Raw genomic sequence first — 18049 nt, 5'->3', positions numbered from 1 at the left:
AAAGCTCTAGTTGTGTTAAGAAAATGATAAAATTTTAGTTTGGATACAATGTTGTATGACCGCGCAATTGTCATTCAAAGTGTGAGAGTGCTGAAACCTGAAAAATGGCCTGGGCAGGAAGGGGGTACAAGTGCCCGGCAGGGAACAGGTTAAAGCATATACTGACAATGTGCGCTACATAAACCATCGCTCAAATATTGTGTGACATAAAATATTGGAACAAGCACCATTTCATTCTCCAGGGTCTCTGCCTTCAAAAAATATATGTTTGTGGGGTTTAACTAAACTTCAAGCCTAAAATTATTTTTTTCAAGTGTACAAAAAAAATGCAAATATGGGTCTGGCAGTGAAAAGGTTAAGGGCTCGTAGGCGGGTCCATGATCCTGTGATCACTGTGATTAGCTGTCACAGTGATCGTGTGATTGGGATCCTGTCCTAATTGTAAACAGTGACCAGGAGCTGTCAGTGACAGCTCGGTCACGGTGCTTGGGGTGCACAATTGAGCGCGCTCCTAGTACAAAACAGCAACATCGGTTGTATGCCTATAGGTGGCAGCACTGTATTAAAGCCCATCACCAGATTTGTGTTTCATGCGCATTTCCCTTTAAGTGTTAAGGCGACCTCTCGAGGTCCTTCAAATTGTTGTTCTGTAGTCAGAATTTCTTTCTTGTTTTCCAAATTTAGTTTTTATTCTTTAATTTGTTGCTCAGAAGACGTGACCGAGCTGTAAAATGTCATAACAGGAAGCCATAAAAATCAAATCATAAAACACAGATAGGGAGGCGGCGGATGTTTGTCCACCAACAGATGGACTTCCTCTGACACCGAATAATACAGAAGGCATGGAGTGCATGGAACGTCTTGTTTCGGATAAGGCATTTTATAGAAATATAACCTCTTGCCACCCACGGAACGCATATGTGCGGCAGAAAAGAGGGTGGGCTTTAAAGAATAACTCCACTCGTGTTGAGAAAAAAAACATTCCCCTCTAGGTGATCTATGTACATAGCAGAGATTTCACCAAATTTTGTGGCAGTCTCCTACCTTTTGCTATTCTGAAGAAATACACTATATTGCCAAAAGTATTGGCCCCGCTCACTAAATCATGTGATCCGGGTGTTCCAATCCCCTCAATGGACACAGGTGTATACAATCAAGCCCCTAGGCATGCAGACTGCTTCTACAAACATTGGTGAAAGAATGGGTCGCTCTCAGGAGCTCAGTGACTCCAAGCGTGGTCCCGTGATAGGTGGTCACCTGGGCAATAAGTCCATCCGTGACATTTCCTGGCTACTAAATATTCCACGGTCAACTGTTAGTGGGATTATAACAAAGTGGAAGCAACTGGGAACAACAGCCACTCAGCCACCAAGTGGTAGGCCACGTCACATGACAGGACGGGGTCAGCTCATGCTGAAGCGCACAGTGCGCAGAAGTCACCAACTGTCTGCAGAGTCAATAGCTAAAGAACTCCAAACTTGGTGTGGCCTTCAGATGAGCCCAACAACAGTGTGTAGAGAGCTTCATGGAATGGGTTTCCATGGCCGAGCAGCTGCATCCAAGCCTTCCATCACCAAGTGCAATGCAAAGCGTCGGATGCTGTGGTGTAAAGCACGCCGCCACTGGACTCTAGAGCAGTGGAGGCGTGTTCTCTGGAGAGACCAATTACGCTTCTCTGTCTGGCAATCCGATGGACGTGTCTGGGTTTGGCGGTTGCCAAGAGAACGGTACTTGCCTGACTGCATTGTGCCAAATGTAAAGTTTGGTGAAGGAGGGATTATGGTGTGGGGTTGTTTTTCAGGGTTTGGGCTTGGCCCCCTAGTTCCAATGAAGGGAACTCTTAAGGTGTCAGCATAACAAGACATTTTGGACAATTTCATGCTCCCAACTTTGTGGGAAGAGTTTGGGGATGGCCCCTTCCTGTTCCAACATGACTGCCCACCAGTGCACAAAGCAAGGTCCATAAAGACATGGAGGAGCCAGTTTGGGGTGGAGGAACTTGACTGTCCTGCACAGAGTCCTGACCTCAACCCCATAGAACACCTTTGGGATGAATTAGAGCAGAGACTGTGAGCCAGGCCTCCTCCCCCGACATCAGTGCCTGACCTGACACATGTGCTTCTGGAAGAATGGTCCAACCTTCCCATAGACACCCTCCTAAACCTTGTGGACGGCCTTCCCAGAAGAGTTGAAGCTGTTATAGCTGCAAAGGGCGGGGCCAACTCAATATTGAACCCTACGGACTAAGACTGGGGGGCCATTAAAGGTCATGTGTGTGGACAGGGCGGGGCCAACTTAATATTGAACCCTACAGACTAAGACTGGGATGCTGTTAAAGTTCATGTATGTGGAAAGGCCGGCCGACCAATACTTGTGGCAATATAGTGTCGCAGTTTGTCTGTGTCCATGTGCACAATAAACATGAAGGGAGCACAGTGCTTGAGCTGTCATACACAGCTCTCTGTCTCTAGCTGGGAACACTGTGACAACCAATTACTTGTTAGTCATTTGTTTTGGGTTATTTTCATTAAAAAAAATAAAAACTGAGCGTAAAAAAAAAGAAAAATGTGTGAAATGTCAGTTTCTAACTACCCTAACATTCGATCCCAAGAAAAAATAGCCTTAGGAATATTCATCCAGAAGAGACAATTGCCTAAGGCTAAGAACATTCGACCAGAAGAGAGAATAATATGGGGTCTGCACTATAAACTAAGAGGTGTATTTATTAAATAGTGGCAGAGCTAGTCATCCTGATAAACTGCATGTACATTGATTTTATGTGAACGGGCACAAAAACGAATGTTATTAGGCTATTTTCTCTCCAGTTCGAATGGTTTTATTGTCTAAAAATAAAATGAAATGAGGGAAATACTGCACTATGACCATTAGATTGAGCTGACGATTATAGTAAATAAGTGTTATCTAAGAACATGAATCAGCTACTGCAAAGAGTGAACTGCTATATAGAACTGATACAGTGTTGCAGAAGCAGAACTCTATTGTTTGACTGGACTGAAGCCCTTTAGTGCCGGTTCACGTATGTGGATTGGATGCGGTTTGAACAGTATCCAATCCACATGGCAATAACATTGCTTCCTATTGTGCCTGTTCATATATGTTCGGTGCACTAATGATGCAGATTCAGGGTGGATTGAAAAAGAGTCCTGTCCAATTTCTGAGCAGTCCCTTTAGGTACAAGTGTGGATTACAGGCTATTGACTTCTATGAGAACAGTTTGTAAATTACCTGACCTGATCCTGTCCTGAACCTGATGTAAACCTGACCAGAACTGCAGAACAAGTACTGTGCCAATTAGCTGTGAAACCTGAGCTTCAATCCACACCGCTCATGTGTGAATCAGCACTTACAGATCACCTAAGGCAGGCGACTCCAAACTATGGTCCGCGGGCCACATCCAGTCTGCTGCAAGATATCATTCGGCCCCTAGCTTTGGTCACTGGTGGCTCAGCGGAGGCTGCCTATGTACTCTGCTTGTAATGGAAGGGGAACCCATATGGAGCCGCGATGGAAGGGAGGACTCTGATGGAAGGGGGGACCCTGCTGGAAACCATCATGGAGGAGGGGGGGACTCTGATGGAGAATCTTATGAAAGGGTGGACCATGATGAGATCCTGATGGAAGAAGGAACCCTGATGGAGACTCTCATAGAAAAGGGGGCCTTGATGGAGACTCTCATGGAAGGGGGGACCCTGATGGAAGAGGAGATCCTGATTGAGATCCTGATGGAAGGGAAGATACTGATGGGACCCTAATGGAAGGGGGGGGACCCTAATGAAAGGGGGACCCTGATGGATGGGAGGTGATCTTGATGGAAAGAAGGAACTCTGATGGAGACCCTGAAGGAAAGGGAGACCGACATGATCCCTGATGGAAGGGGGTACCTGATAGAGACCCTGATAGAAGAGGGACCCTGATGGAAGGGAGGGAACCTTGATGGAAGGGGGGAACTCTGATGGAAACCCTGAAGGAAAGGGGGACTCTGATATGAACCCTGATGGAAGGGGGTACCTGATGGAGACCATGATGGAAGAGAGAGGACCTTGATGGGAAGGTGAAACTCTGATGGAGACCCTGAAGGAAAGGGGGACTCTGATATGAACCCTGATGGAAGGGGGTACCTGATGGAGACCGTGATGGAGACCCTGGTAAAAGGGGGGGACCCTAATAAAAAGGGGGGTCTCTAATGGAGACCCAGATGGAAAAGTGGACTCTGATAGGGACCCTGATGGAAGGGGAAACTCTGATAGAGACCCTAGTAGAAGAGGGGGACTCTGATGGAAAGGGGGATCTCTAATGGTGACCCCGATGGAAAGGGGGACTCTGATAGGGACCCTGATAGAAGGGAAGACTCTGATAGAAACCCTGATGGAAGGGGGTACCTGATGGAGACCCTGATGGAAGAGAGAGGACCTTGATGGGAAGGGGAAACTCTGATGGAGACCCTGAAGGAAAGGGGGACTCTGATATGAACCCTGATGGAAGGGGGTACCTGATGGAAGGGGGTACCTGATGGAGACTGTGATGGAGACCCTGGTGGAAGGGAGGGACCATAATGAAAAGGGGGGTCTCTAATGGAGCCCCCGATGGAAAAGTGGACTCTGATAGGGACCCTGATGGAAGGGGAGACTCTGATAGAGACCCTAGTAGAAGGGGGGGACTCTGATGGAAAGGGGGATCTCTAATGGTGACCCCGATGGAAAGGGGGACTCTGATAGGGACCCTGATAGAAGGGAAGACTCTGATAGAAACCCTGATGGAAGGGGGGCCCTGATTGAGACCCTGATGGATGGGGAGCCCTGATGGGGACCCTTCTGGAGACTCTGATGGAAGGGGAACCCTGAAGGGGATTATTTTTCAGTAAAATTATATAGTGTGGCCCTTGTACTGAAAAGCTTGGAGACCCCAGACTGAGACTAGCCTAAAGTAAACAATGTAGTTGTGTCTCTACAACAATGTATCACTTCTGTATAGCCATTCACTCATTGCAGTAGCTGATTCATTACACTGTCCATGGTGAGCACAGCCATCTCCATACACACAGCGAAGGTCTTGCTCATACTATTTCCCCTTCTGGTTGAATCTTCTTGGCCTATAGCGTTAGGCTACTTTCTCTGTTGGTCGAATATTCTTTACCTGTTCTGGAATGTTCTGAAGTCTATGTTCTCTTAGGATCAAATGTCAGGGAATGTTACATTTGTCCTATGAAAGGCAACAGATATGGAGATTTAACACACATGGCACAGATCACGGGCGTTATCCAGAACATTTCTGATTTTTACACAAATGTTATAAAATTCACACAGCAGCGTTTTTATCATTCGGCCCCTTCGTCTCACCGACAATTTATTTTCTCCCTGTGTTCTGTAGGTTCCTTTATGGCGGAGCCAGTCGCCATGTTGAATTTCTACCCCAGTTTCCCAGCGGCAATGGAAGAGTCCGGCTCTAAAGAGTTCATATTCCTGGTGGATCGGTCTGGCAGTATGAAGTGTACAATAACTTCCCAACCAAACCTTCGCCGCCGGATTCAGAGCGCCAAGGTCAGGGTCATGACCCAGCTTAGAGGGACTAAGAGTGGATCACAATGAATGTGTTCAGTGCTGCACTGCTATCATAAAACACACAAAAAACAATATTTTCTGAATAAGATCAATAACAAGATATGTATTCGCAATTCTCTAAAAATCTCTAACCACATGAACTGGAAGTCCTGAGTTTATTAGAGTCCCAAACAATCTGTGCTCAAAGATCTGTGAGTCAAACAGGCCTGGATCTAGGGGGGTGCTGGGGTGGGCTATGCACCCCCAGCATTTTAGTTGTGCCCCCCCAGATCTCATGAGATTGCATCCAACTGATCCATGAGACCTGATGGGGACAATTGATGTAAAGAGGAACTCTGATAGGAGTAGTTGATGTAAGGGGGAACTCTGATAGGAATAGTTGATGTAAGGGGGGAACTCTGATAGGAATAGTTGATGTAAGGGGGGAACTCTGATAGGAATAGTTGATGTAAGGGGGGAACTCTGATTGGGACAGCTGATGTAAGGGGGGAACTCTGATAGGAATAGTTGATGTAAGGGGGGAACTCTGATTGGGACAGCTGATGTAAGGGGGCAACTCTGATAGGAATAGTTGATGTAAGGGGGAACTCTGATAGGAATAGTTGATGTAAGGGGGGAACTCTGATAGGAATAGTTGATGTAAGGGGGAACTCTGATTGGGACAGTTGATGTAAGGGGGGAACTCTGATTGGGACAGTTGATGTAAGGGGGAACTCTGATAGGAATAGTTGATGTAAGGGGGAACTCTGATTGGGACAGTTGATGTAAGGAAGCACTCTGTTGAAGAAATTGATGTAAGGAGCAGTCTGAGATGGGAAATTAATGTAAGTGGGTACTCTAATAGGGATCGCTGATGTAAGAGGGCATTCTGGACAGTTGATGTAAGGGGGAACTCTGATTGGGACAGTTGATGTAAGGGGGAACTCTGATTGGGACAGTTGATGTAAGGGGGAACTCTGATTGGGACAGTTGATGTAAGGGGGAACTCTGATTGGGACAGTTGATGTAAGGGGGCACTCTGATTGGGACAGTTGATGTAAGGGGGAACTCTGATTGGGACAGTTGATGTAAGGGGGAACTCTGATTGGGACAGTTGATGTATGGGGGAACTCTGATAGGAATAGTTGATGGAAGGGGGGACTCTGATTGGGACAATTGATATAAGGAAGCAGTCTGTTGAAGCAATTGATGTAAGGAGCAGTCTAAGATGCGAAATTAATATAAGTAGGCACTCTGATAAGGATAGCTGATGGAAGGGGGCACTCTTGACAGTTGATGTAAGGTGGAACTCTGATAGGAATAGTTGATGTAAGGGGGGACTCTGATTGGGATAGTTGATGTAAGGGGGCACTCTGATAGGAATAGTTGATGTAAGGGGGGAACTCGGATTGGGACAGCTGATGTAAGGGGGGAACTCTGATAGGAATAGTTGATGTAAGGGGGAACTCTGATAGGAATAGTTGATGTAAGGGGGGAACTCTGATAGGAATAGTTGATGTAAGGGGGGAACTCTGATAGGAATAGTTGACGTAAGGGGGAACTCTGATTGGGACAGTTGATGTAAGGGGGGAACTCTGACTGGGACAGTTGATGTAAGGGGGAACTCTGATTGGGACAGTTGATGTAAGGGGGGAACTCTGATAGGAATAGTTGATGTAAGGGGGAACTCTGATTGGGACAGTTGATGTAAGGAAGCACTCTGTTGAAGAAATTGATGTAAGGAGCAGTCTGAGATGGGAAATTAATATAAGTAGGCACTCTGATAAGGATAGCTGATGGAAGGGGGCACTCTTGACAGTTGATGTAAGGTGGAACTCTGATAGGAATAGTTGATGTAAGGGGGGACTCTGATTGGGACAGTTGATGTAAGGGGGAACTCTGATTGGGACAGTTGATGTAAGGGGAACTCTGATTGGGACAGTTGATGTAAGGGGGCACTCTGTTGAAGAAATTGATATAAGGAACAGTCTGAGATGGGCAATAATGTAAGTGGGTACTCTGGTAGGGATCGCTGATGTAAGGGGGAACTCTGATAGGAATAGTTGATGTAAGGGGAACTCTGATAGGAATAGTTGATGTAAGGGGGGAACTCTGATAGGAATAGTTGATGTAAGGGGGAACTCTGATAGGAATAGTTGATGTAAGGGGGGAACTCTGATAGGAATAGTTGATGTAAGGGGGGACTCTGATTGGGACAGTTGATGTAAGGGGGCACTCTGTTGAGGTTGGAGCACTCCGATGAGGACACCTAATGTAAACGGGGGCTCTTACAGGTACCTTGATGTAAAGAAGAAACTTTTGAGGAGGATTGCTGATGTAAGGAGGGACTCTGATAGGGACACCTGATATAAGGGGCACAGGTTCTGTTTAATCATCTTAATACATACTAGTGCTCTCTATTCACCCCCTTTCCGCCTCATCTGTCAGATGGTACTTTCGGGTTGTGACTGCCGAGTGAACAGGGAATACGGGTTCTATGCATCTCTGTCACACTATTCACATCATGGCCCCTGACTTTTTTTACTGCACCCCCAGATCAGATCCAGCCCTGGAGTCAAAACCACATCACCATCCAATCACTGTGTGAAGTGAGAGTCAATCCAAGATGAATCACAGATAGTGTGAAGACCACCACCAAAGACCCTCAGGGGTACGCGCTCAGTGAACCAAGGATTTCAATTGGCCATGGCAGGCAAATATCTGATGAACATATAGACTTTCTGTACGGATCGTCAGTGAACTCAGCAACTGACTCAGCCTTAGGCAGAAGTCCAGCTCAAAAAAAAAAAGCTTCATAGTTTATACCGTTTTAACCCCTCCCCCTCCACAGGATTCCCCCCCTTCCTGACCGGGCCATTTTTCCGTTACAGCGCTGCGTTACTATAACTGAAAACTGCGCGGTCATGCAACGCTGCACCCAAAATAAATGTATGTCCTCTTTCCCCACAAATGGAGCTTTCTTTCTGTGGTATTTGATCACCTGTCGAATTTTATTTTTTGCGCTATAAAAAAAAAAAAAGACCGACAATTTTGAGAAAAAAAAAATGTTTTTGACTTTTTGCTATTAAACATGTCCAGTAAAAAAAATTATAAAAAAACTAAATTGCGTCATAAATTTAGGCCAAAATGTATTCTGCTCCGCGTCAAAAAATCCTGATACGTGTAAATGAATTGGTTTACGTGAAAGTTATAGCGTCTACAAATGGCGGTATAGATACTGGGATTTTATTTATTTTTTTAATTTTCACTAGTAATGGCGGCGATCAGCGATTCATAGCGGGACTGCAGCAGACATTTTGACACTGGGGGGGGAGGAACTGACTTGGTGTCACTGACATCCCCAGTGACACCAATACATTGATCATTGCTAATTAAAAAAAGCACTGACACTGTAATAATAGCACTGAGCAGGAAGGGGTTAACATCTTGAGCAATCAAAGGGTTAACTGCGTGCTGGGAGTGTTTTACTAGGGGGTAGTGTCTGTGTGCTTCACTGTAATCACACTGCCAGGGGCGGACTGACAACTCATGGGGCCCCTGGGCAATAGGGGATCATGGGGCCCCTGTGTCCTTGCCCACACTCAAAGCACACCCGATAAAGCCTAGAAAAGGTACCATGGGTATTTCATGGGGCCCACTACTGACCCCGGGCCCTTGGGCAGTGTCCGAGTGCTCGAATGGTCAGTCTGCCCCTGCACACTGCTTTGCATGGATGTGCTGTGCTGAGAGGGAGGAGAACTGTTTTGTTCTCCTCCCCCCGTTCGAGATCCTCGGCAAAAACGGTATCCAACCCGAGGGCCTGGGGTCAGTAGAGGCCCCATGAGATGCCCCTGGTACCTTTTTCATAGGCTTTTTTGAGTTTGGGCAAGGACACGGGGGCCCCATGATCCCCTATTGCCCGGGGGCCCCATGAGTTGTCAGTCCGCCCCAGGCTCCGACCATCCATAAAGACTGTTTATATGCCCGTGAGATATTTGTCTGCACCGGCAATTTGAAATCCTTGGCTCATCAATCCATTGGTCCCTATAATAAGGGCCTATCTATGAGCGCATATCCTTGGGGGGGTCTTTGGCGGTGGTCTTCACACCATCTGGGATTCATCTTGGATTGGATCTCACTTCAAACACTGATTTTTGGACGATGTTTGACTCTCGGAACTTTGAGCACGGATTGTTTGGGACTCTCGTGACCACCGGACTCACAACTTATGTGTTAATATATTTGTATTGATTTACTATTTGATATGGTGACTTGCGATCTGACGTGTGAGACCCCCGAGTCACATGACGTGTGAGACCCCCGAGTCACATGACGTGTGAGACCCCCGAGTCACATGACGTGTGAGACCCCCGAGTCACATGACGTGTGAGACCCCCGAGTCACATGACGTGTGAGACCCCCGAGTCACATGACGTGTGAGACCCCCGAGTCACATGACGTGTGAAATCCCATGTAAGTCAATGAGAGGGGTCTTAATTCTCACTCCTGAAGTCGCTCCGACTTTAGAAAGGGTTCCTGTGCTACTTCAAGGCGACTTCTATCCCACTTGGGCCCATAGACTGTAATAGAAGTCGCCTCCGAGTCGGATCCTCATCTATATTGATGTGATTTGGATCTGACATTACAGGAAGATTACCCAGCATTCCCTGAAAGTCGCATCAAAGTCACATCAAAGGAGTACTCAAGTCGCCTGACAAAGTTGCACTGTATGCCTATTATTAGGGGTTCCCACCATCCCTGTGCTGATTTCCCAGATCTGTACACCTGCTGTGCCTATTATTAGGGGTTCCCACCATCCCTGTGCTGATTTCCCAGATCTGTACACCTGCTGTGCCTAATATTAGGGGTTCCTACCATCCATGTGCTGAGTTCCCAGATCTGTACACCCGCTGTGCCTATTATTAGGGGTTCCCTCCATCCATGTGCTGAGTTCCCAGATCTGTACACCCGCTGTGCCCATTATGAGGGGTTCCCACCATCCCTGTGCTGAATTCCCGGGTCTGTACATCTGCTGTGCCCGATATGAGGGGTTCCCACCATCCCTGTGCTGAGTTCCCGGGTCTGTACACCCGCTGTGCCCATTATGAGGGGTTCCCACCATCCCTGTTCTGAGTTCCTGGGGCTGTACACCCGCTGTGCCCATTATGAAGGGTTCCCACTATCCCTGTGCTGAGTTCCCGGGTCTGTACACTTGCTATGCCCATTATGAGGGGTTCCCACCATCCCTGTGCTGAGTTCCCAGGTCTGTACACCCCCTGTGCCCATTATGAGGGCTTCCCACCATCCCTGTGCTGAGTTCCCAGGTCTGTACACCCCCTGTGCCCATTATGAGGGCTTCCCACCATCCCTGTGCCAAGTTCCCAGGTCTATACGCCTGATGTGCCCATTATGAGGGGTTCCCACCATCCCTGTACTGAGTTTCCGGGTCTGTATTCTTGCTATGCCTATTATTAGGGGTTCCCACCATCCCTGTGCTGAGACTTTCAGGTCACAGTAGTGTGAACCGAGACTAAGACTGGATCCTAGTTTCACTTATTTTCACAATTTGCACCCACAGCCCAGGTCTGTCAGGCCGGAGGTCCTTCATGTCATGCATGATGTGTTTACTCTGCAGTATCCAAGGGAGGCCAAACTCGGGATTTGCAGAAAATGTACTTAAAAAGTAAAAACTAAGGCAGCCACCGTGTACCACGTGTAAGGGGTGACGAGACGTCATATATTATCGTTTGTGTTCTTCCTCGCAGATATACAATGTGTAAGATTTTATTTCCAGCTCTACAATACACTGACATCCTCCACTACTGTACCAGGCCAACCAAAACCAGAAGGGGAACCCCGACAGGGCAAGCTGAGGCCCACACAGGGGCGGACTGACCATTTGGGAACTCTGGCACTGCCCGAGGGCCCGGGGTCAGTAGGGGGCCCCATGAGATGCCCCTGGTACCTTTCATAGGCTTTTTTGGGTGTGGTTTGAGTGTGGGCGAGGACACAGGGGCCCCATGATCCCTTATTGCCTGGGGGCCCCATGAGTTGTCCGCTCCTGGGCCCACACATGGTGATCCTCTGAATACGTTGAATGGACTGTGGAAAGCCAGCGATTCCATAGTTTGTCCAATCTGGTTGAACCAGCTTGATGTTCCATGGTGGACTTGTCCAAGGTGTAAGGAGGACCCATTTGTGACCCTCATTCATCTCTTCTCCATTCTTCTCCAGGAGACGCTGGTTCTTCTACTGAAGAGTCTACCCCTCGGATGTTACTTCAATATCTTCAGCTTCGGTTCCAGTTTTAAGTCTTTATTTCAGTGAGTATAGCAAGCAAACGTTCGTCCTTCACTCCCCTTATAGCACCCTCTCCATCGAACACCATCATCTTAACCCCTCGCCTACCGGGCACTTATACCCCCTTCCTGCCTACAGGGCACTTCTACCCCCTTCCTGGCTTCAGGGCACTTATACCCCCTTCCTGCCTACAGGGCACTTCTACCCCCTTCCTGGCTTCAGGGCACTTATACCCCCTTCCTGCCTACAGGACACTTCTACCCCCTTCCTGCCTACAGGGCACTTATACCCCCTTCCTGCCTACCGGGCACTTCTACCCCCTTCCTGCCTACAGGGCACTTCTACCCCCTTCCTGCCTACAGGGCACTTCTACCCCCTTTCCGCCTACAGGGCACTTCTACCCCCTTGCTGCCTACAGGACACTTCTACCCCCTCCCTGCCTACAGGACACTTCTACCCCCTCCCTGCCTACAGGACACTTCTACCCCCTTCCTACCTACCGGGCACTTCTACCCCCTACCTGCCTACAGAGCACTTCTACCCCCTTCCTGCCTACAGGGCACTTCTACCCCCTTCCTGCCTACAGGGCACTTCTACCCCCTACCTGCCTACAGAGCACTTCTACCCCCTTCCTGCCTACAGGGCACTTCTACCCCCTTCCTGCCTACAGGGCACTTCTACCCCCTTCCTGCCTACAGGGCACTTCTACCCCCTTCCTGCCTACCGGGCACTTCTACCCCCTTCCTGCCTACAGGGCACTTCTACTCCCTTCCCGCCTACAGGGCACTTCTACCCCCTTCCCGCCTACAGGGCACTTCTACCCCCTTCCCGCCTACCGGGCACTTCTACCCCCTTCCCGCCTACAGGACACTTCTACCCCCTTCCCGCCTACAGGACACTTCTACCCCCTTCCTGCCTACCGGGCACTTCTACCCCCTTCCTGCCTACCGGGCACTTCTACCCCCTTCCTGCCTACCGGGCACTTCTACCCCCTTCCTGCCTACCGGACACTTCTACCCCCTTCCTGCCTACCGGGCACTTCTACCCCCTTCCTGCCTACCGGGCACTTCTACCCCCTTCCTGCCTACAGGGCACTTCTACCCCCTTCCTGCCTACAGGGCACTTATACCCCCTTCCTGCCTACAGGACACTTCTACCCCCTTCCTGCCTACAGGACACTTCTACCCCCTTCCTGCCTACCGGGCACTTCTACCCCCTTCCTGCCTACCGGGCACTTCTACCCCCTTCCTGCCTACCGGGCACTTCTACCCCCTTCCTGCCTACAGGACACTTCTACCCCCTTCCTGCCTACAGGACACTTCTACCCCCTTCCTGCCTACAGGGCACTTCTACCCCCTTCCTGCCTACCGGGCACTTATACCCCCTTCCTGCCTACAGGGCACTTCTACCCCCTTCCCGCCTACCGGGCACTTCTACCCCCTTCCTGCCTACAGGACACTTCTACCCGCTTCCTACCTACCGGGCACTTCTACCCCCTACCTGCCTACAGAGCACTTCTACCCCCTTCCTGCCTACAGGGCACTTCTACCCCCTTCCTGCCTACAGGGCACTTCTACCCCCTACCTGCCTACAGAGCACTTCTACCCCTTTCCTGCCTACAGGGCACTTCTACCCCCTTCCTGCCTACAGGGCACTTCTACCCCCTTCCTGCCTACCGGGCACTTCTACCCCCTTCCTGCCTACCGGGCACTTCTACCCCCTTCCTGCCTACCGGACACTTCTACCCCCTTCCTGCCTACAGGACACTTCTACCCCCTTCCTGCCTACCGGGCACTTATACCCCCTTCCTGCCTACAGGGCACTTCTACCCCCTTCCTGCCTACAGGGCACTTCTACTCCCTCCCTACCTACAGGGCACGTATACCCCCTTCCTGCCTACAGGGCACTTCTACCCCCTTCCTGCCTACAGGGCACTTCTACCCCCTCCCTGCCTACAGGGCACTTCTACCCCCTTCCTGCCTACCGGGCACTTCTACCCCCTCCCTGCCTACAGGGCACTTCTACCCCCTTCCTGCCTACAGGGCACTTCTACCGCCTTCCTGTCCAGGGCAGCTTTCAGCTGTTGCACTTTGAATGACAATTGCGCGGTCATGCAACACTGTACCCATATGAATTTTTTGTAATTTTTTTGAGACAGATAGAGCTTTCTTTTGGGGGTATTTAAGCACCTCGGGGTTTTTTATTTTTTGCTAAACAAACCAAAAACAACTGGAAATTTTGAAAAAAAATGTTTTTTCTTAGTTTTTGTTATAAAATTTTGTAAATAAGTGATTTTTCTCCTTCACTGATCTGCGCTAATGAGGCTGCACTGATAGGTGGCACTGATGAGGAGACACTGGTATGTGGCACTGATGGGCATTGACAGGCATCACTGATGGGCACTGATAGGCTGCACTGATGGGCACTGATGAGGAGGCACTAGTAGGTGGCACTGATGGGCATTGACAGGCATCACTGATGGGCACTGAAAGGCGGCACTGACTGGCACTGATAGTCAGCACTGATAGTCGGCACTGCCAGGGCACTGATGCGCACTGATAGGCAGCACTGACTGGCACTGATAGTCAGCACTGATAGGGCACTGATGCGCACTGATAGGCGGCACTGACTGGCACTGATAGGCAGCACTGACTGGCACTGATTGGCAGCTCTGTTAGGTGGCACTGACTGGCATTGATAGGTGGCACTGACTGGCACTGATAGGCGACACTGAAAGGCAGCTCAGATGGACACCGATATGTGGCATTGATGTGCATTGGTAGGCACTGATATGTGGCATTGATGAGGCACTAATGGGCACTGGCAGGTGGCACTGATGAGCACTGACAGCTGGCACTGCTGGGGCTACACTGATCATCAGGGCACACTGATCATTTGTGCCCTGATGATCAGTGTAGATGTCCCCTCTGTGGAATGCCAATTACCGGCTCTTCTCTCCTCTGTCAGTGTGACAGCTCGTGAGGAGAGACATGCCGATAACCGGCATTTCCTTATTTACATGTGATCAGCTGTGATTGGACACAGCTGATCACATGACCGAGCCGACATCTTCGGCTCTTTCTGTGATCGGTGATCCGCTGTGTCCTAGGGACACAGTGCACCACCGATCACTGTGCTGCGAGCTCCTGGATCCGCGCATGCGCGGTTAGAGTGGCAAGACGTCATGTGACCTCCTCCCAGAACAAGAGAACCGCTTTGCGCCTGTCATTACCTTATATGGCGGGCGGGAGGCGGTTAAACTGATTTTGGTTGTACATAATGTACAGTTGTGTTCAAAATAATAGCAGTGTGTTGAAAAAAGTGAATAAAGCTGAAAATCTTTCTAATAGCTTTTATTTCCATCCACACAAATGCATTGGGAACACGACACATTCTATTCCAAATCACAACATGAAGAAAAATACATCAAATTTGTGTTGTTCCTCTAAAAAAAAATGGAAGAAAAGTGAATATTAGACGGTTCAAAAAAATCGCAGTGTTTGTATTCTTCTTTACAAACTCAAACATTCACTATATAAACTGAGAAATGTTTGAAGATTTTGCTTTCCTTTGAATGACTTCATGAATATTTGGTTGTAGTCGCACTGTTTCTGAGAACTGCTGTACATCTGTGTTGCATGGAGTCACCCAACTTCTGGCCCCTGTGATCAGGTATTCCAGCCCAGGATGATTGGACCACATTCCACAGTTCTTCTCTATTTCTTGGTTTTGCCTCAGAAACTGCATTTTTGATGTCACCCCACAAGTTTTCTATTGGATTAACCACTTGCCGCTCTTCCACTGCATATATATGTGCGCAGGGCGGCACTGGGGTGCAAAACCACGTTTTAAAACTGGCTCCGCGCTCCCAACGTTTTCGCGGGCAGGGGGCGCACGCTCCCGGCGACCCGCGGGTGACACCATTTGATGTCCGGAGGGATCAATCATTCAATTTCAGCCAGTGATGTCTGGCTGAAATCGGATGATCGGTTCCTGTCCTATCCTGTCCTGTGTTGACAGTTACACAGGACAGGATATGATGTCATTCTTCTCTGCCTGGACACATTCCGTTCCAGACAGAGAAGAAGACATACAAATCGTGAGTAAAACAGCACATACCCACAGTTAGAACACACCTAGGACACATTTAACCCCCTGATCGCCCCCCCCCCCCCCATTTAACCCCTTCACTGCCCTGTCACCAGTGTCATTGATCAGTGAACCGATTTAACCCAAAATCCAATAAGCACCTTCAGGCTTTTAAAGGGCTTTATTTCCTCATTACACTTCCTGACAACCTATCACAGTTTCAGAAGGCCCTGGAATGCCAGAATAGCACCTAACCCCCCCCCCCAGATGACCCCTTTTTGGAAAGTAGACACCCCAAGGAATTTGATAAGATGCATGGTAAGTATTTTGCAGATCTCATTTATTGCCACAAGTTTTTGGAAAATGAAGAAAGAAACCAAAAACATATTTTTTCTTTTCTTTTTTATATTTCAAAACCTTGTGAATAAAAATGAGATCTGCAAAATACTTACCATGCCTCTTTTTAAATTCCTTGGAGTGTCTACTTTCCAAAAAGGGGTCATTTGGGGGGGGGGGTTTGGTGCTATCCTGGCATTTCACGGCCTCCGAAAATGTGATAGGTAGTGAGGAAGTGAAATGAAGAAGTTATGCACCTTCAGGCTCTCAAGTGGTCATTGGATTTCAGGCTCCTGTATGTGGCTAGGCTCCCAAAAAGTGTCACATGTGTGGTATCCTCATACTCGGTAGAAGTAGCAGAATGTATTTTGGGGTGTAATTCCACATATACCCATGGATTGTGCAAGAAATGAATCATTTAAAAAAAAAAAGAAAAAAAAGTTTTTGTCATTTTCCAGAAACTTGTGGAAAAAAAATAAATCTTCCATGGACACAATATGTCTCTCAGCAGATAGCTTAGGGTGTCTACTTTCCGAAAAGGGGTCATTTGGGGGTGTTTGTACTATCCTGGTATTTTAGCACCTCAAGAGATGTGATGGGCGGTCAGAAAGTAAAAGCTGTGGAAATTTCAAATTATCTATACCATAGTTTGTAGACGCTATAACTTTCACACAAAGCAATCAATATACACTTACTGGGATTTTTTTTTTACCAAAAACATGGAGCAGAATACATTTTGGCTTAAATTTCTGACTAACTTTGAGTTTACGATATATTTTTTATAGCTGAAAGTAGAAAATATTGGGTTTTTTTCTAAATTTTTGTGTTTTTTTGTTTATAGCACAAAAAATAAAAAGCTCACAGGTGATAAAATACCACCAAAAGAAAGCTCTATTTGTGTGAAAAAAAGGACGTAAATTTCGTTTGGGTGCAGCATTGCATGACCGCGCAATTATTTGAATTAGTGCAGCGTTAAACAGCAAAAAAAGGCGTGGTCATTAAGGGGGGTAAATCCTCAGGAGCTCAAGTGGTTAAGATCCGGGGATTGGGCTGGCCACTCCATAACGTCCATCTTGTTGGTCTGGAACCAAGATGTTGCACGTTTACTGGTGTGTTTGGGGTCGTTGTCTTGTTGGAACACCCATTTCAAGGGCATTTCCTCTTCAGCATAAGGCAGCATGACCTCTTCAAGTATTCTGATGTATTCAAACTGATCCATGATCCCTGGTATGCGATAAATAGGCCCAACACCGTAGTATGAGAAACATCCCCATATCATGATGCTTGCACCACCATGCTTCACGGTCTTCACAGTATACTGTGGCTTGAATTCAGTGTTTGGGGGTCGTCTGACAAACTGTCTCCGCCCACTAGACCCAAAAAGAACAATCTTACTTTCATCAGCCCACAAAATGTTGCGCCATTTCTCTTTAGGCCGGTCAATGTGCTCTTTGGCAGATTGTAACCTCTTCAGCACGTCTTTTTACCAACAGTGGGACTTTGCGGGGACTTCTTGCAGATAGCTTGGCTTCACATCGGCGTCTTCTAATTGTAACAGTCCTCACAGGGAACGTCACACCTTCTTTCATCTTCCTGGAGCTGATTGTTGGCTGAGTCCGCGCCATTTTGGCTATTCTTCTATCCATTCCAATGGTAGTTTTTCGCTTTCTTCCACGTCTTTCAGGTTTTGGTTGCCATTTTAAAGCATTTGCCATCATTTTAGCTGAGCAGCCGATCATTTTCTGCACTTCTTTATATGTTTTCCC

General features: G+C 48.1%; 1 protein-coding gene across 1 annotated transcript in view; it reads left to right on the top strand.

The window, feature by feature from the left end:
- Positions 1 to 18049, top strand: part of LOC149436246 (von Willebrand factor A domain-containing protein 5A-like) — an 85550-nt gene that overhangs the window by 25013 nt on the left and 42488 nt on the right. Inside the window, exons 8-9 of the mRNA XM_089661818.1 lie at positions 5389 to 5558; positions 11793 to 11881. Of these exons, the coding sequence (XP_089517944.1) occupies positions 5389 to 5558; positions 11793 to 11881 (259 nt within the window). The remainder of the gene's footprint in view (positions 1 to 5388; positions 5559 to 11792; positions 11882 to 18049) is intronic.

The sequence above is a fragment of the Staurois parvus genome, unplaced genomic scaffold, assembly GCF_062004578.1.
Source record: "Staurois parvus isolate SC_StPar_1 unplaced genomic scaffold, SC_StPar_1.0 ptg001394l, whole genome shotgun sequence".
In the NCBI taxonomy this organism is placed as follows: domain Eukaryota; kingdom Metazoa; phylum Chordata; class Amphibia; order Anura; family Ranidae; genus Staurois; species Staurois parvus.
This window is presented reverse-complemented; position numbering and strand designations above follow the sequence as displayed.